The sequence below is a fragment of the Geotrypetes seraphini genome, chromosome 8, assembly GCF_902459505.1.
Source record: "Geotrypetes seraphini chromosome 8, aGeoSer1.1, whole genome shotgun sequence".
Lineage (NCBI taxonomy): Eukaryota > Metazoa > Chordata > Amphibia > Gymnophiona > Dermophiidae > Geotrypetes > Geotrypetes seraphini.
In genome coordinates this window covers 50,232,020-50,250,366 of record NC_047091.1, presented here as the reverse complement: position 1 = coordinate 50,250,366, position 18,347 = coordinate 50,232,020, and the positions used below count along the sequence as shown (strand labels likewise).

General features: G+C 42.8%; 1 protein-coding gene across 2 annotated transcripts in view; it reads left to right on the top strand.

The window, feature by feature from the left end:
- The first annotated feature begins 716 nt into the window (after window positions 1-716).
- The window catches only part of YIF1B (Yip1 interacting factor homolog B, membrane trafficking protein), a 40,783-nt gene continuing 23,152 nt past the window's right edge, over window positions 717-18,347 (top strand). The window contains exons 1-7 of one of the 2 annotated variants that reach the window (XM_033953597.1): window positions 717-917; window positions 2,121-2,335; window positions 8,022-8,126; window positions 11,451-11,529; window positions 11,733-11,790; window positions 11,946-12,101; window positions 13,547-13,640. In XM_033953597.1, coding sequence (XP_033809488.1) covers window positions 878-917; window positions 2,121-2,335; window positions 8,022-8,126; window positions 11,451-11,529; window positions 11,733-11,790; window positions 11,946-12,101; window positions 13,547-13,640 — 747 coding nt within the window. In that variant the 5' untranslated portion in view covers window positions 717-877. Of the gene's footprint in view, window positions 918-988; window positions 1,108-2,120; window positions 2,336-8,021; window positions 8,127-11,450; window positions 11,530-11,732; window positions 11,791-11,945; window positions 12,102-13,546; window positions 13,641-18,347 lie in introns of those variants that run through there. The other variant, XM_033953598.1, reaches the window with a different exon arrangement.

Sequence of the window (18,347 nt, the reverse complement as noted above, 5' to 3'; positions counted from 1 at the left end):
AGTTTTTCACGGATTTCTTTCTTCCAATGGAGAAGATGCAATGATAGAGCATTGAAACGCTTATAGGGGTTTTTCCCCAGTTACTTTTTTATCACCTTCGTTCAAGGTTCTGAACACCTCTCTGGTTGAAAGTCTTCTCTTCTATACATAAGGAGTTCTCCTTTATTTGTTTGGTTCTATACTATTGACCCAGTATATTTGATTGGAACTTTAAATAGGAAAGACAGTAAACTGGCACTTCTACCAGGCCTTGTGGTCTCTCCGTTGTTTTGTGGGAAGGCCAGTAGGCTGGAGGAGGCGGGTAGCAGCTAAAATGCCCTTTTTAACTGATCAAGTAACAAGCTTAACGGACTGTACTTGGAACCACAAGCAGTGCGTGAACGTGTGCACAATGCACCGGCTGCCAGAGCCCTGTACACAGACCTATCATCAGCCGACCCTCAGCATCACACCACCTCTAACAAAGAAAGCAATTGACGTCAAAGACTTGCCACGCCCACCACAACTTCCGCTTGTCCCGGCTTCCTGATTGACCAACATCAGTCAAGTGCTCATTACCATTAGTCGCTCGCCTCCGCCCCCTTATGAATAGGCTTCTCTTCTTCCTGATTGGCCGCCGTCCACGTACCCTGCCACCTAGTGATTGGTAGTTTACAGAAACTACCCCCTCCCCCTTTTCCTTCGTCAGCGGCTTTTCCACTTCTATTTGTATGACGTCATTGAGCCTAGGTGTTTCCCGTTGGCTCTTCGCGCTGCTTGTCAGCGGACCGCACGCCCGAGCCGGCGAGGTCCTTAAAGGGGACGTAGCGGGTGTCCTTCCGCTTCCTTAAAGTTTCGCTTCCCGGGTCGGGCAGGAGCGAGTTCCGTGGGAGCCAGAATGAGTTACGAAGGAGCCTCTGGGAGTTCCGGCCGACAGCGTAAGTTCTAGAGTGAAGGGGGGAGGGGAGGGGGTTAATAAATGGGCTGGGACAGAACGAAGAGGTGGAGAGAAGGGTAAACACTTTGGACTGGGATAGGAGGGAGGGAGGGAGAGCTATTCTTGAGTAAATTAATTGTTCTGTGCTAGGGAGGCGAGCAGGTCGGGGGTCGGCTCATCCTGTGGACCAGGTGAGGCCCTCGCCTAGGGTGCCAAAATCTAAGTCTGTCATCGTTCGCTCTCTCTTCCCTCCCCTCTGCAAGTGAAGAGGGAGAGATGTTGGATTGGGAATTAGGAATTTGATGCCCTTTATTGCCAGCATTGGGGAGGGAGTGTTGATGCAAAAGTTGACTTAGGGGTGCCACTGTCCATTGAGCCAGCCCTGGAGTATTCTTAAATGAGGTACAAAGTAGGAGAGAGTAGCTCCTTTGGATCTTTTCCAGATAAGTCCTGCCAAAAAAGTTAACCCCCGCCACAGTTTTAGCTAACACCATGCTAAGTGAATACTTGGGGAAAGTGATAGACAAGGGGGGGCTCCGCCCTCCCTTGAACCCCCCCCTGAGTCATTATTCAAATCATATGAATAATTTCCTTGGAGGGCTTCAATAGTTTAATAATTTATAAGGTGGCGTGGCTTAAGTTTATGCCCGTGCACTTTTTGCATTAGTGGTGGCGGGCTTAAGTTTTTGCCCGTGCACTTTTTGCATTAGTGGCGGGACTTATCTGGAAAAGACCCGCTCCTTTGGCCTGAGGGTTGCTGTCATAGTGGGATAACGGGATTGGCACTGGAATCCCTAGTCTTAAGAGCTTTGCTGTAGTTTAGCTTTATTCTGCTAGACCTGATGCTGTCACAGTGGGTGATAAGTAAAAACTAACATAGCCTATCTGGTCTGCCTCGTAAGGTATTTCTGACTGTAATTGTTGCTCTGTGTAATAGAGGAGGAATATCTGTTTAGTTGGTGGGGCCAAACAAACCAATCTCCAGGTCTCTTAGTGGCTGGTGCAGGGCACCAGTGGTTGCTCTATGCAGGTTCGTATCCCTCTTTATGCCTTTGCTTAGGGTAATAACTGTCACACTGTACTCTTGTGCATTCTGTGGGTTGGCCATAGTTATTTGTCTGGGGACCTGTTTATACTGCTGTTCCCCTATCAGATAGTTTGATCCTAATGCTAATCCCAAGTTCTTCTGGTTTTCTTGACATAGCTTCTAAGAGGCGACCTCGTAGCGTGGCCCCTACTGGTGCAGATTCACACCAGCTGTTTGATGACACAAGTGGCCATGGGGGAGATTACCTGGTGCAGGAGATGCCCAGGGGTGGCTACCCTGTGCAGGATTTCCTCTCCAACCACATGTCAAATCTGGCAGTGACCTATGGTAGTAACCTGGCAAACCAAGGCAAAGAGATTGTGGACAAAAATGTAAGTTTACTTCTAGATGGCCATACATTGGCTTGTCTTCCTAGATTGCTTGTTTAAATAACAGAAATGAAATGTAGCACTTTGATTCAAGGTGTCTTAAATTTATTTATTAAAGTTTTTCTAAATGGCAATAAACACAGTATTTAACACACCCTTTCCACCTGCAGTGTATCAGTTACCATATCATTTCAGTCTAAAACCTGAGTGTGCTTGTCTTTGTAAACGTTCTACACTTTATGAAATTGTGACAGATGTCCACGTCATATAGTTGTTAACTGGGAGTCCAGTCTTTATCTGTAGTAGGTACAGCACTGCTCTTCCACTCTGATGCCAGAGCAAGCTTAGCAACTGTGAACAAGCATGCCGCCAGTTTATGAACCTCTAATTTAACTCCCACAGGCTTAAAATATAGCAAGCAGTATTTTGCCACGTTAGGATTTTTTATCACCTGTTGCAGCGGTATTAGCTCCGATGCTCAGACTTCCTATGAGCATCAGAGTTAATACCGCCATGACCGGAGTCCTGAAATTAATCAAAATGCCAGGTAAGGGCATAACCTTATTAACAATTACTGTACTAGGCTCATAGGTGGTCTGATGCTCAAAACCAAATGCAGGTACTGGAAAATACTGCAGGAACAGCACAGGAAAAATACTTCCTCATGCTCAAAATGAATAGCATGTAAATTATGAGAGCATTTCAAAAAGTAGCAGCAAATTGAATATTTTGAGATATATATACTTCAGTTAGAAATACAAATTATATTTCATTTTTCTACATAATCACCCTCTTTTTCAACACACTTCTCACACAGTTGCACCAACTCCTTTATTCCATTGGGGAAAAAATGTTTTTGGTTGTGCCTTCAGCCAGGAATGCACCACTTCTTTGACCTCATCATCACTTCCAAATCTTTATCCTCTCAATGCATCTTTCAAAGGTCCAAACACATGATAATGAGAGGGAGCAAGATCAAGGCTGTATGGAGGATGCTGTAAGATTTGAGATCTCAATCTCCGAATGGTGTCGAGAGTTGCAGTGGCCAAGTGAGGGCATGTGTTATCATGAAAGAGAAGAACCCCTTTAGACAAAAGTCCTCTGCGATGGCTCCGTATTTTTGTCTTCAGCTTCTCCAGCCACTGTATCGGGCACTATTCACCGTTTCATCCTTTTCCTGATAGTGTTCCAAAATTGGCCCACTCATATCCCGGAAGAGAGTGAACAGGACCTTTCCAGCGGAGGGTTGAGATTTGAACTTCTTGACTGGAAATGATGTGCAACGCCATTGTGAAGACTGCCTCTTGCTTTCAGGCTCATAATGATGCACCCAGGTCTTGTCCCCTGTAATAATACGTGTTGGGAAGCCTTCTCCTTCATAGTTATACTGCGCCAAAAAGGCTGTAGAAATCTGCACATGAATCATCTTCTGCTCATCAGCTTCCTAGGCACCCACCGTGCACACAACATGTGATACTTGAGAACCTCTATGACAGTGGTATGTGCAAGATCCGATACCAACATCCAGTTCCCTGCCCAGAACTTCTAAAGAAATGCGTTTTTTTGTTTGTTTGTTTTTTAATGAATAATGACGTCGGCACTACCCACTTTATCAGTGATGGCTGTGCTGGGACGAACGGAGCATTCCTCATCAGGGATTGATGTTCACCCATTTTTAAACTCATCTACTTGCTCGTTTGCTCTTCTCTCACCAATGCAGGCATCTCCATACTGTTGCAGCATTCTATGAATTTCATGAGGTTTTGCACCCTCCAACCACAAAATCTGATGACCGCTTGCTGCTCCTCTACCGTGCAAACAGCTAAGGGCGCCGCCATTTTGTGTGTGGTGCCCTACTGATTAAGCACGCCATGCCATCTATTGGGCAGTGTCAACACTTCTCTAAGAATGTATCTTCCCTTTGCCGGAGTTTGAAATGCCAGGGGGCGTTTGTTCATGAAACACTGTCAACTTGCTGTTACTTTATGAAACGCCCTTGTATACAGTACATATGCTGTTAAAGTTAAGCATTGGGAAGTTAAGGAGGCGGAACGTGCCTGGTGCATATGCAGAAGTTTTGTGGTAAGCGCATACCCAGGCAAACCGGGAAGTGAAGCACCCAATGGCCCTATTCTTCTATGCTTTAAAATATAAGGTTTTCATACTTTTTTTTTCACTTGACAGGCTAATATTTAAGTGTTGAAAACATGTGCCCGTATGCATTCACTTTTAGGTTTGATCTGACTAGCACACATTTGTCTCACTGCATATTTACATATGTATTTCATTTGTTATACCGCAAACTTACAGTGCAATCTAAGCGATTTTACAATTTTAAATGAAATCACATATTGGAAAAGAACTCAATATAATAGATAGGAAAGTCCCTAGCAACAGCCCATCCAAATACACAAAAACCCAAAGTTTTAAAACAAAACACCAACCTCTAAAACCAATTCCAAGGGTGAACCTGGCAAGGCCTGACGAAATAAATGTGCCTTAAGCTGTTTCTGAAAACAAGCTAAAGAATGCTCTTTCTGCAAATAAGGAGGTAGAGCATTCCAAAGAATTGGAACTTGATTAAAAAATATTTATTACGTGTACTCATTAGATGGTCAGAGCTGATCTCAGGAACAGCAAATAAGTTTTGGACACCAGATTTTAAAGCCCTACCTGGCAAGTAAGGCTTCGCCAATTTATACAATGGTAGCAAAACTCCAGATTGCATTACTTTGGGCCCCTTTTATCAAGTCGTGGTAGAAGTTTTTAGCATGAGTTGGTGCAATAAATGCTCAGATGCTCATAGAATTCCCTATAATCTTCGGAGCATTTACCTTGCCAACCTGCACTAAAAACCTCTAGCGAAGCTTGATAAAAGTTGGTGGGGTTTTAAAATAAAAAGCACGATCTTAAACTATCTAAAATGGATAGGCAACCAATGAAAATAAATAATGATGTTGCATGATGAATCTGACAAATCCACCCAAAAGTCTTAAGGCAGAATTTTGTAAAATTTGGAGCTTCCACAGATCCCCAGAAGACAAATCTACCAAAAGTGCATTTGCAAAATCAAACGTGTTGTAAACACCACATAGACCAATGTTAAAAATGCTTGCTTATCAATCAATCCTCACATACACCGCAACTTCCGTAACAACAGTGTGCACTATTACAGCAACATGGTCTGAAAAGGATAGCTTCTCATCGATAATCACCCCCAGATAGTGAAAGGATTCCACAGTTGAGAAATCATGGCCAAATAAATCAACAGAACAACACAGCCAAAAACAACCAGCATAAACCCAACAAGTGGTTGTTTTATCAATACTTAACATCCGGTGAGATCTTGAATAGCAGAGCAACAAATATATAAAGCAGATAAATGAATAGAAACCTTTGAAACTCTTGCTATTAACAACACATCATCATAAGAATTGTTATACTGGGACAGACCGAAAGTCTATCAAGCCCAGTATCATGTTTCCAACAGTGGCCAACCTAGGTACCAAGTACCTAGTTAGATCCCAAGTAGTAAAACAGATTTAATGCCGCTTACATATATGGACTAATGCCATATTCCATAAATTCAACCAAAGAGCCAACAAACAATTAACACTGGAGCTATGAACCTTGCGGGAGTCCATACTCCAATGACTTAGGTGAGATTCTTATAAATCGGACCTCATAAAAAACGTCCTTCTCACCAAATATCCTTAAAATCATGTTATAACTTAACCACCAATACTAATATACTGTAATCTACATGATAAGACTGTGATCAACCATGTGAAAAGCCGAAACTAAATTCAATGATGCCACCAATACCAGAACACCCCCATATATAATCAATATCAACTTGTCTCAGTGCTATAACCTGTCCTGAATGCTATTTGTCTCAGATGAAGCAAATTATTCTTTATCACAAAATCAGTAAGTTGCTGTATCGCTGCTCTTTCTACTAATTTTGTGAATAGTGGTAAAGTTGAAATAGGCCTATAATGTTCTAAGATAAGGGGGTCCAAACTCTAATACTGGATGCACCACTGCATATTTCCAAGTAGCTAGATCCTGGCCACTCATTAAACTTTGACCAATGGAGTCAAGCCATGATTAGACATAAGCAACCATCTTGATGGTATTAAATCTTCCACAGTAAACACCAAAAAGTCCAAGTTAGTTTTACATCAGTGATTTTCAGTGGAGTGTTCACTGTCTGTTCCCACTTCCTTTTGTACTATTAAATCTTCCACAGACATTTTCCAAATAATTTTAATTGTTTCCCTGTGTCCATCTGAAATTCTGTCCAATAATCGCCCTACTGTAATATCTTTTCCACCATAGTTAGGCCCTTTTTCATTCACAGAAAGCGCTTAAAGGTTTGCACAGGCTTCCTTTTGCTTCCAAATAAATAAAAACTGACATATTTTAAAGAAAGCACTGTGGGAAATCCTTCCTTAAAACGCTTTAATGTTTGCTCCAAGCTAGTGGTATTTTTTTCAGTGAGGTTTTCCACCATGATATGTGCAGCTATTAAATATTCAGTTTCTTTTTCAGAGTGGAATGATATGAAAGAAGGCTAGTGTAGTGATTAGGAGAAGTGGGTCGTTAACCAGGGAAACCATGTTCAAATCTTACTTCTAGTTTTTGTAACCTTTGTCAAGTCCCTAAATAAACCCTCAAATACTTCAGGTATAAAGAGATTGCAAGTTGTTGAGGGACAGGGGGATAGCCGTGAACTTGAACATAATTCACCATGAGCTTCACTGAAAAGGCCTGAGCTAAAACCAAAATAAGAATATTTTGTGTTAATGAATTCTTGAGATATGAAAAAAATTAGAATACTTGATTAGTTTTGCAAAACTAGGAGAACCAGCCCATATGTATGTAGTTATCTTCTGCAGCATAAACTTATTAAATTTCATACTATTGAACCCTAAACAGGCAACAACTACCATTGAATGATTTTATCTTTGCACTGGAGATAAGATTGCTTTACTAGCCTCCAGTTAACACCCATTGTTTAGTACAAATTGAAGTCCCTATTCTATTTGGCACAACATCTAGGAAGCTTGTTACTCATAACCAAGCGCAGGTACTAGAGGCGATTAGCACCAGACTAGTGAGAGCAGAATGCTTAGAGGGCTTTGGCATGGGAGATATGTGCACCAAAGATTAACGCAGATAGCATGCAAATGTAGTCAAATGGAAATTAATGAGGAAATTTCCTAAAGCTCGGACAACAGCACACAAAATAAGACTAAACTAAACCTTAAGTTTATATACCGCATCTTCTCCACGGAAGTAGAGCTCGGCACGGTTTACAAGAACTTAAAAATGAGAAAGGGTAGGAAAAGGTTTACATAAGTTTGCCCTTGTTACTAAAATAACACCAGCTCGGAGCAGGCATTAAGGCATTTGAAGAGGATTTTCTACGGTTCCTTCTGATCGCCATATACTGGTTCAATATAAATCGATATGATTTCAAAATTGGGTTGTAATCTGAATATGCAGTACCATCCCTTTCTTTGCATAATATTTGGAAATCTAAATAAAAATATGTTGAAGAAAAACATCAAAAACTATAGCAACATGCTTGGGTGGATTTAGAGGCAGCAAGGTAGCTAGGATCCCATATGATATGAATTGTCGTATCCTCTCGGCAGTGATTATTGGGTTTTTTTTCTCTTAGATTGAGCGCTTCATTCCTGTAACAAAACTGAAGTATTACTTTGCTGTGGACACTATCTATGTGAGCAAGAAGCTGGGCCTGCTGATGTTTCCATACATGCATAGGGTAAGATGCACACAGTAAAGTCCATTTGGCCCATCCAGTCTACTTAGTTTTTGTGGTCTGTATTAAAGTTATATCTCAACCAGCAGCCACAAAAGCTTGGCTGCTTGATAATTATTGCTTCTTGAATGTAAATCAATTCTTTCTCATGGTCTCTACAATCCTGGGCAGATGGATTTCATTAGATGATCTTGTAAGTTCAATATCTATGACTTATCTGCTAAGCTTTGTAATCTAAAGGAGCTACCAAATTAGTGAGGCTTTGGTGTGAACATATGACATTTTAGGTCTCTGTACCATCTGTTTTCTGAGGAATTGTAGCCAACTTGAGTCTTGTGACCTGTAGACTAGAGCAGTGTTTTTCAACCTTTTTTGGGCAAAGGCACACTTGTTTCATGAAAAAAATCACGAGGCACACCACCATTAGAAAATGTTTAAAAATTTAACTCTGTGCCTATATTGACTATATATAAAGTAATTCTCTTGAATAGGAATCAAATAAACACAAAGAAAGTATTTTATAATGCTGCCACCGCCAACAACATCGTTGGCGGCGGTGGCACTCAAGTGGCTAAACAGCCGCAGTTTGCCGGCCTAGGGACAACACTGGAGGGTGGCCAGCTGTGCACCCCCTTGGGATGTAAACCCGGGGTGGGGCAGACCGCCCCCCCCCACCCTGGTATGCCACTATCTATACCTCACTCCCTCCCTATGACCAAAAATTCTCCTTTCTTCTATTCCCCGTGTACACAACCATCTCTTTCCCTCCCTTCCTCTCTCCAAAGTCCATGCCTTCTGTGTCCAAACACTCATTCCCTCCCTTCCTCTCTCCCAAGTCCATTTCTTCTGTGTCCAAAAACGCATTCCCTCCCCCACCTCAGCATCTCTTTCCCTCCCTTCCTCTCTCCCAAGTCCATTTCTTCTGTGTCCAAAAACGCATTCCCTCCCCCACCTCAGCCTCTCTTTCCCTCCCTTCCTCTCTCCCAAGTCCATTTCTTCTGTGTCCAAAAACGCATTCCCTCCCCCACCTCAGCATCTCTTTCCCTCCCTTCCTCTCTCCCAAGTCCATGCCTTCTGTGTCCAAAAACCCATTCCCTCCCCCACCTCAGCATCTCTTTCCCTCCCTTCCTCTCTCCCAAGTCCATGCCTTCTGTGTCCAAAACGCACTCCCTCCCCCCTTTTGTGTTCCGTGTTTGCCTCCCAGCCCATCTTTGCAACTTTCTCAGCAAAACGAAGCTCAAGCCGCAAGGCTTGTCTTCTGCTTCCTGCCTGCCCTGCCGCGCACAAATAGCCAAACGGAAGTATTCTCCGACGTCAGCACTGACGTCGGAGGGCAGGCTTTGCTTAAGCCCTCCCTCCGACGTCAGCGCTGACATCGGGGAACGCTTGCGATCGGCTATATGTTAGCTGCAGGGCAGGCAGGAACAGAAGACGAGCCTTGCGGCTCGAGATGTATTGTACTCCGCGGGTCCCCCGTCCAGCTCTCTCCTGTCCACGTGGGGCGGACCGCCCCTCTCCCTAGACTGGTGGTACTGCCCTGATGGCGGCCCTGACCGTACGGCACACCAGGCAACATCTCGCGGCACACTAGTGTGCCGCGGAACAGCGGTTGAAAAACACTGGACTAGAGTGTGTGATGGTTTTTGATGTACTGCCCTTAGAGGAGCATCAGGGCAATTCACACAAATAGCAGTTGCGCAGCTAGGAGAAGAGAAACCAGGGCCCAGTCATAGGCAGTGAGCATGGGCATTGGACGCCAGCGCACTCATAAAGCTACAGTTGCCAATTAAGCTGCTAGCTTTCACTCAAGGTGTGCAAAATAACAAATATATGGAAAATGATGCAAATGCAAATTTCACCAAAATATAATTTTATTGCTTGTATTTTTTCATTATGGATCTCAAAAGCTAGTTGCGTTAGCGGGAGGTCGTTATAGTTGCCAAAATGCTGGCCTTCTGATAATGAACTCAACTCGATACTTCGAAGCTCCCCATTATATACCTTTAGTTCAATATGACATCATTGGCTGTAGGCCAATCCAAACTAACAGAAGTGGTCTTAAAAGTTAGACAAAGAAAATTCCTTTATATGTTTAAAAGTTTCAGAATTCATATTTGTTTTGTTTACATTCATTTCTGAATATACATTAATATTTTATTACATATCCAATATTCTTTTTTGTCCTTTTCAAAAAGGTATATTAAGAGAACCTGCATTTAAGTGCTGAAATATTCTCAACCTCCCTGTCAGCCTTAGAGAAAAAGGAGAAGGAGGGGCTGTTCCCCCCTTTCTATGCTAGAGACTGCTACAGATCTCTGATTCTAACTTAACCATTTCCAGATGCTGGGTTCAGGATTTTTCATTAGTGTTCTTTTTATAAACCATTTCATTTTAAGTACAAATTCTTTTATCTATCCATACCACACATTCAGGGGCCCCATATCCATACATTCATAATTTCATTCATACTATGTATTTCATTCATAATTTCACATATTATATGTATGTCAGGTTGGGATACGTAATCTAATATGCTCTTCCTAACCAGCCTAAGGCACATCTGGTATCAATTAGAACCACGATGCTAGAAGCGGGAACAAAGCCGGAACACAAAATGGAGTACAGCCAAAGCAGAAGATACAGAAAGACAGAGAACCCAAAATGGAGTCCATGTATATCCTGATTTCCTCAATGATCTAGCTTAATAGCAAAGTACATAAAAAGAATATTATTATGCTTTTCCTTAATATTAATTTGTAGTGAGTTTTTCTGGCCTTGGCTACATCCATAATCAGATTTTTATTCACCAGTTTTTCATACGCTTCTATTGGGTGTGGCCTTAACTAACACATATGCTTGTATCTGACTAGAGTTACCCAGAATCATACGAAAAACAGGCTCTTTTATAGAAAAATTCCATAAAATACTGCACTATCATGTCCTGACGTCCATTCCATTACCGTACCATAGACATCACCCCCTACTGGCCACGAGCCACTACTCCTCAGCAGTGAAAATAAATTTAAGCCTTGGGCACTGCCTTAAATCTGGGAAATTATTTTCTGACAGAGATAGTGAGGCAGAGGCCCTAAAAAAGGGGTACTAGAATGTAGAAAGTAAAGCTGTGTGTACACTCTTGAAGAGCTTGAGCTAGATGTATCATTGCTATGGGCTCTAAAGAGAACACATCCTGAGCTTTGCAAGCCATTTGCTTCAAATAGGATTTGGATTATTAATTTTAACAATTGAACAGGGTGGTGAGGGGTGCTCCTGATAAATGTTTTCATTTCTTTAAGTAAAATGAGACTAATTCTTTACTTTCTACAGGACTGGGAGGTGAGGTATCAGCAGGACACACCAGTGGCACCAAGGTTCGATATAAATGCCCCTGACCTCTACATTCCAGGTACACTAGTAACATTCCTCTACATTCCAGGTACAGTAGTTCAAATTGTATGCAGCAAGCTGGGGATAATGGGATGTAATGCTGTAGCCAAATCACTGTTTTAATGAGGGAATGATGGCTTCTATTCCTATTGTCCTGGTAACTTCTGAACATCAGGTAGGATTTAATGATTATCTGTCAGCTTGTTTCTTGGCTTTTTCTAGCAATGGGATTCATCACTTACATTCTGGTGGCTGGATTAGCACTAGGAACGCAAAATAGGTGAGGCTTTTGCTTTCCTTTTAAATAGTTTGGATTCAAGTGGAAACTATATGAGCCTGGAATCTGAGTGTCCTAGTCCTGCTTTTAAACTCTTACTTGGTTCTTGAAGTGTGCTTTCAGTTTAGGTAATGTTTTTTTGTGCCTTTTTCTTATAGGTTTTCTCCTGAGATTCTGGGGGTGCAGGCCAGCTCAGCACTGATCTGGTTAGTCATAGAAGTTCTGGCAATTTTGTTCAGTCTGTACCTAGTGACTGTGAACACTGATTTGACCACTGTGGATCTCATTGCTTTCTCTGGATACAAATATGTTGGGTAAGTAATTCTGTCCTTGATCAAAAGTATCTTGTACTTTTATCGGAACATAATGCAGAGTAATGCAGAGTAATGCATTTGGGGATTAATAATAGGAAGGAACCGTATATGCTGGGAGGAGAGAAGCTGATATGCACGGACGGGGAGAGGGACCTTGGGGTGATAGTGTCCAAAGATCTAAAGGCAAAAAAACAGTGTGACAAGGCAGTGGCTGCTGCCAGACGGATGCTGGGCTGTATAAAGAGAGGCGTAGTCAGTAGAAGGAAGACGGTGTTGATGCCCCTGTACAGGTCATTGGTAAGGCCCCACTTGGAGTATTGTGTTCAGTTTTGGAGACCGTATCTGGCGAAGGACGTAAGAAGACTTGAGGTGGTCCAGAGGAGGGCGACGAAAATGATAGGAGGCTTGCGCCAGAAGACGTATGAGGAGAGACTGGAAGCCCTGAATATGTATGCCCTAGAGGAAAGGAGAGACAGGGGAGATATGATTCAGACGTTCAAATACTTGAAGGGTATTAACGTAAAACAAAATCTTTTCCAGAGAAAGGAAAATGGTAAAACCAGAGGACATAATGTGAGGTTGAGGGGTGGTAGATTCAGGGGCAATGTTAGGAAATTCTACTTTATGGAGAGGGTAGTGGATGCCTGGTATGCGCTCCCGAGAGAGGTGGTGAAGAGTAAAACTGTGACTGAGTTCAAAGAAGTGTGGGATGAACACAGAGGATTTAGAATCAGAAAATAATATTAAATATTGAACTAAGGCCAGTACTGGGCAGACTTGCACGGTCTGTGTCTGTATATGGCCGTTTGGTGGAGGATGGGCTGGGGAGGGCTTCAATGGCTGGGAGGGTGTAGATGGGCTGGAGTAAGTCTTAACAGAGATTTCGGCAGTTGGCACCCAAGCACAGTACAGGGTAAAGCTTTGGATTCTTGCCCAGAAATAGCTAAGAAGAAAAAAATAAAAAAATTTAAATTGAATCAGGTTGGGCAGACTGGATGGACCATTCGGGTCTTTATTTGCCGTCATCTACTATGTTACTATGTAGCTTGCTATACCAGAGTTATGCCGCTTCTTAGTATTTTGTATTATTTTATTTGAATTATTTCCTGTTGATCTCCTTAAATATTGTGGACTAAATATCCAATAATTAGTTATTTTTCCTGATTTTATGAATTCATAAGTATGTTATTTTGATCTATTCAAGTTGTATGTATTTTGCTTGATGAAATTTGAAAATTGTAGAAAAATAAATTTAAAAAAGACCAAACACTTCAGTATATAGCCTCCCTCCTTTTGTGCAGCTACATAACTGTAAGATATAATGAACATCAGGTTCTTGAGCCCTGATTTGTCACCTCATGTCTGACTCAGTCTTTTCACATTTGCTGCTCATGTGTTTTGCAGCTCTTTCACAGTATGAACTATCTTTTGCCTCTCCATCACAGGATGATTGTTGGGGTCCTGTCCGGGCTGTTGTTTGGCAAAATCATCTATTATGTGGTACTTGGCTGGTGCTGTATTGCAAGCTTTGTGTTCACGGTAAGCTATAGGAAATGGATCTTTTCTTTGCACCTCTTTGAAATCACAAAAAATGATTTAATTCTTCAATTGTGCTGTGCAAATAAGATCCTACCAGTGGAGTTTTTCTGACAGGCTGCTAGTATATTGAAAGGTCTAGAAAATGCAGGTGTTGACATAGCAGGGTTGCTCTAAGGTTGTGTGGGGGTATCTAGAGGGTGAAAATACAGGCAATTATTTGCCATTGCTGGTTGTTCAAATACAATATACACTAGATCAGGGCTGCCCAAGTCCAGTCCTCAAGATCTACTGGCAGGCCAGATTTTCAGGATATCCACAATGAACATGCATATGAGAGATTTGCATACCAAGAAGGCAGTGCAGGCAAATCTCTTTCATGCATATTCATTGTGGGTATCCTGAAAACCTGGCCTGCCAGTAGAGCTCGAGGACCGGACTTGGGCAGCCCTGCACTAGACTATAAGTCAAGAAATTGTGTGCAAAAGAGCTCTGTTGCTTTGGAATGTGCTTCCTGTATAAGAGGAGGAATGTTCCTTGGTGCGCCATATGCTTGGACCAAGCTGCCCGAATCTCTATGGCAGGCTCATTCTCTGGCAGTGTTCAAGGCCCAGTTAAAAGTCCAGAGAGTGCTTTCCACTCCTAACTCCTCTCACCTTGGTTTCTGCATACCCAACCCTTTATATCATATCTGTCAAAGTTAGTCCCTCCTTGGAAGAGCTTACAATCTATCTATAAATGTCAAAATGTACAGCGCTGCATATGCCTTTCAACGCTATATAAGTGATAATTAGTAGTAGTATATCAAGTATAATAAATCTGTAATCTGAAGGCAACCCTGTTTTTTTTTTATCTATGTGACCCTACCTGGGCCAGCATCTCTCTCCCTTCCTTTCTCTTCCGACAGAAAGCTCTTCCCTCCCCCCACCAGCCCAGGAATCCCCATTGTGCTCTCTGTGTACCAGGTATCTGCACAAAATACCTTCAGAGCCACAGCAGTAATCCTGAGAAGTTGTTTAATGGCCTGCGGTGGAGCACTCTGATTCCTCCTGCCAAACAGGAAGTTGATTCACTTCCTGTTTGATGGGAAGTATTATAAGAGTGCTCTGGGGCAGACTGTAAGCGACCTCTAAGGATTGCTGCAGCAGCACTGAAGTTATAGTTAGCAGGTACCTGCTACACAGGGAGGACAATGTGGATTCCTGGGCTGGAGAAGGGAAAGAAGTGCTGGCCCATGAAAATCGACCTATGCATATGTCAAAGGATTTTTGACCACTTTTAGGTCTAAAACAGCCTTTGAGCTATGTATGGGATTAACTCATAGTCAAGTATACTGTATAAGGTAATATTATGGATGATGGCAGACATAACACTTCATGGGCCACTTTGGTCTTTGACCGCCACTTTTTGCAGGTTACCCTTATGCTTTTTTGGAAACATAATGCAAATGTGTTACTGTTACCCCAATGCTTTCCATCCTCTTGCCACTGAATATTTTCATTCCAGGTCTCCTTGATTTGACTTTAGTAGGAGGTAGTCTAGTGCAGTGGTCATCAAACCTGGGTAATTACCTGCCAGTTGGATTTTCAGGATATCCCTAATGAATATGCATGAGAGAATGACACAGGGACAGAGCCTGTTGGGATGGTAACTCTTTGTCCCACTGTCATTCTCTAAGAGCTTGAGCCTAGCCTTAAACAGACTGTTCCAACTAGATGGAACAACTTCAATAAAATGCTAGCATCAATATGTAAAATTTAACATGTTGGATAACTGGCAATTGAATTCAGTGTTTAAATAAAACTGTAGAAGCTGCCTTTGGACTTAAATGATGCACTGTTAAATGTCATTTGTGTCCTGTTTGTCTGCTGATCAGACTCCTACCACCTGCAACATCCTTCTATTATGTGTACAGTTGCTCAAATATTTTACTGTTACTGCAATAGATTATCCATCATTGCTTGTGTCAAGGAGCATTCCAACACTTAAGACACTTAATCTACTATAGTGTTGGTTCTCTTCTACACCCATGTCTGAAAGACAATCCAGTTACCTTCCCAGATGATGTAAAAACACAGGCAACCAAATCGTTCGAAAGGTTGTACCAGAACCAGATTGAAATGGAAAGATCTGTGTGATTTATAAACAGTTGTAAAGAATATTGTCCTGTTTCTTACTTTAATAAGATTTAACTATAGAATCATAAGTATTTGATGCTTGTGCAGATGGGGGTGGGGTGGGGACAAATTTTTTTCCCTGTGTTGGAATATAATGGAGGTGACAGGTATGCAGATTTCTCATGCATGTTAATTAGGGATATCCCCAAAACCTGACTGGTATATGGTCCCCCGAGACAGATTTGAGAACCACTAGAGTGATTAGAGCAATGGGCTGAGAAGGAGGGAAGCAAGCATTTGAATCCTATTTATGCCACAAACACTCCTTGTGAAGATGGGTAAGTCATTTTGGGCTCTTTTACTAAAACTTAGTGCAAAGTAATGGACTTCAGCTTGTGCTAAGTACAATGTGGCCATAGGTATAAAATAGGACACTTGGTAATTTAGCATACGTTCACTAATTCAGTTAACATATGCGCTAAGCTTTATTCTTGTACAATCCCTCTGGAGCCTGAACTATCGGGTAATGCATCCATTCCAGCCTTGGCTGCAGACTTAAAAATAACACCAACCCCCCTCTGTGATGTCACCTGTGAGGCCACTCCCCTTGAAGTTCAGTTTTGATTCTGCAGCCTTGCTGAGAACTTCTAGTTTTCTTCTGCTTGTGATTTTATTTCTAAATTCCTAGTATTTTATTTTCTTCGGTACCGCGGGTTTGCCTTCGTGCTGCAGATCAACTCTGTGCGAGTGATCCTTCGGCAGGAGATCGCAGACATTTTAATGTTTGTCTGCTTCTGGAGGGTGCTCTGTAAGCCTGAAACTGCAGTAAGCCCTCTGGACAGCCTGCAGATTGAATCAGGTTCGGGAGCCATATCTCCCCTGGTTCGTCCACAAAGGGGTAGAGCACAGGCTGCTGAGGTTCCAAGGAGGTACGCTGGGATCGGAACCGTGCCGCATGTCTTCCCTGATTTCCCTGAGGGGTCCTCGTGGTCGTGATCTGAGATGACAGGAAAGTTGAGGCGGCCAGAAGATCTGAAATATCCAGTTTAATCAGCTCCTGAGGTAATGATCTCCCTATGCCTGTACTGTGTATTGCTGGCTGCCATTGAAATGCATTGCAGCACATGTCTGTGGTGTCTGAGTCGCAGACTTTGCCGATTTTGGGGGTCCTCAAATTGGGATTTTGGGGGGTTTCCCTGCATGCCCTGGTCCCCCCCCATCTGTAAAATCCTAAAATCGCCGTTTTTAGCGTTTTTCTGCGTTTTTAACTGTCATTTTTCTGTCAAAATCGGCACTTGCGGTGGCCATCTTGGATTTTCTTAAAAATATATTTTTTGGTCTTAGAAGCTTCGTTTTTGCTATTGCGACACAGTGTGTGACTGAAGAGAGCCGGAGAACTTGTAAAAACGTCAAATGTGATGACATGCCTAATGGGGAAGTGAGCCAATTGGGTTAAAAAACCTATCTACTGGCAGGCCAGCTCTAGTTGACATTTGGTATTTTCTTGGCGGGCCAAATATAATTACACTATGGGCCATATTTGGCCCACAAGCCTGAGTTTGACACCCCAACATCCTGTTTCCGACAGTGATCAAACTAGGTCACAAGTCCCTGGCAGAAACCCAATTATTAGCAAAATTCCATACTACTGTACCTATCCCAGAGCAAGCAGTGGTTTCACCCATGTCTGTCTCAATAGCAGACTATGGACTTTTCCTCTAAGAACTTGTCCAAACCTTTTTTAAACCTAGCTAGGTTAACCGCTGTAACCACTTTCTCTGTCAATGAGTTCCAGAGTTTAACTATTCTTTGAGTAAAAAAAATATTTCTCCTATTTGTTTTAAAAGTATTCCCAAGTAATTTCGAGTGTCCCCTGGTTTTTATACTTTGATTCACTCTTACCTGTTCTACACCACTCAGGATTTTGTAGACCTCAATCATACCACCCCCCTCCCCCTTAACCCTCTCTTTTCCAAGGTTAAAAGTTATTACATTAACACTTTCTTCTTGAAGTTTTAAAATTCAGAGGAAGTGATGTCATCGCCACGGATGGGAGCTTGAACTGAGAGCTCCTGTTTGGGCCGGCGAAATAACTATCATTTCGGTGTGAAAACGGCGCAAAGTTTTGTTCCCGGTGGTTGGTGAGGTGTGTGAAGTCGCAGCGATCATTATGGCAACGCGAAAAAAGTTGCCCGGCGACAAACCTGGCCAGCGCACGATGGAACAAGCGCTGAGCCGGGCTACACGTGGCAGCACGGGCCCTGAGATGTGCAGCGGGGAGGCGGCGAAATTGAGCGGGGCCCTGGCGGCTGTGGCTGACATGGTGGCGGACCCGGTACCGGAGAGTTCACCGATGGACCCGCTTACTAAAGCGGATATGCAGCGATGGATCGCAGAGGTAAAATCTGAAATATCTGCGGTGGCGGTGCAGGTTCGGGAGGCGGTGCAGGAGTTGCGCACTGACCTGGTGGAGGTGGGCACGAGGGTCGAGGTGGTGGAGATGCGCATGGATAGCTGTGAGGACAGTGTAACCGGAATGCAGAGATCACTGGAGACGGTGACTACGGATTACCAACTTCTTCAGGATAAGGTC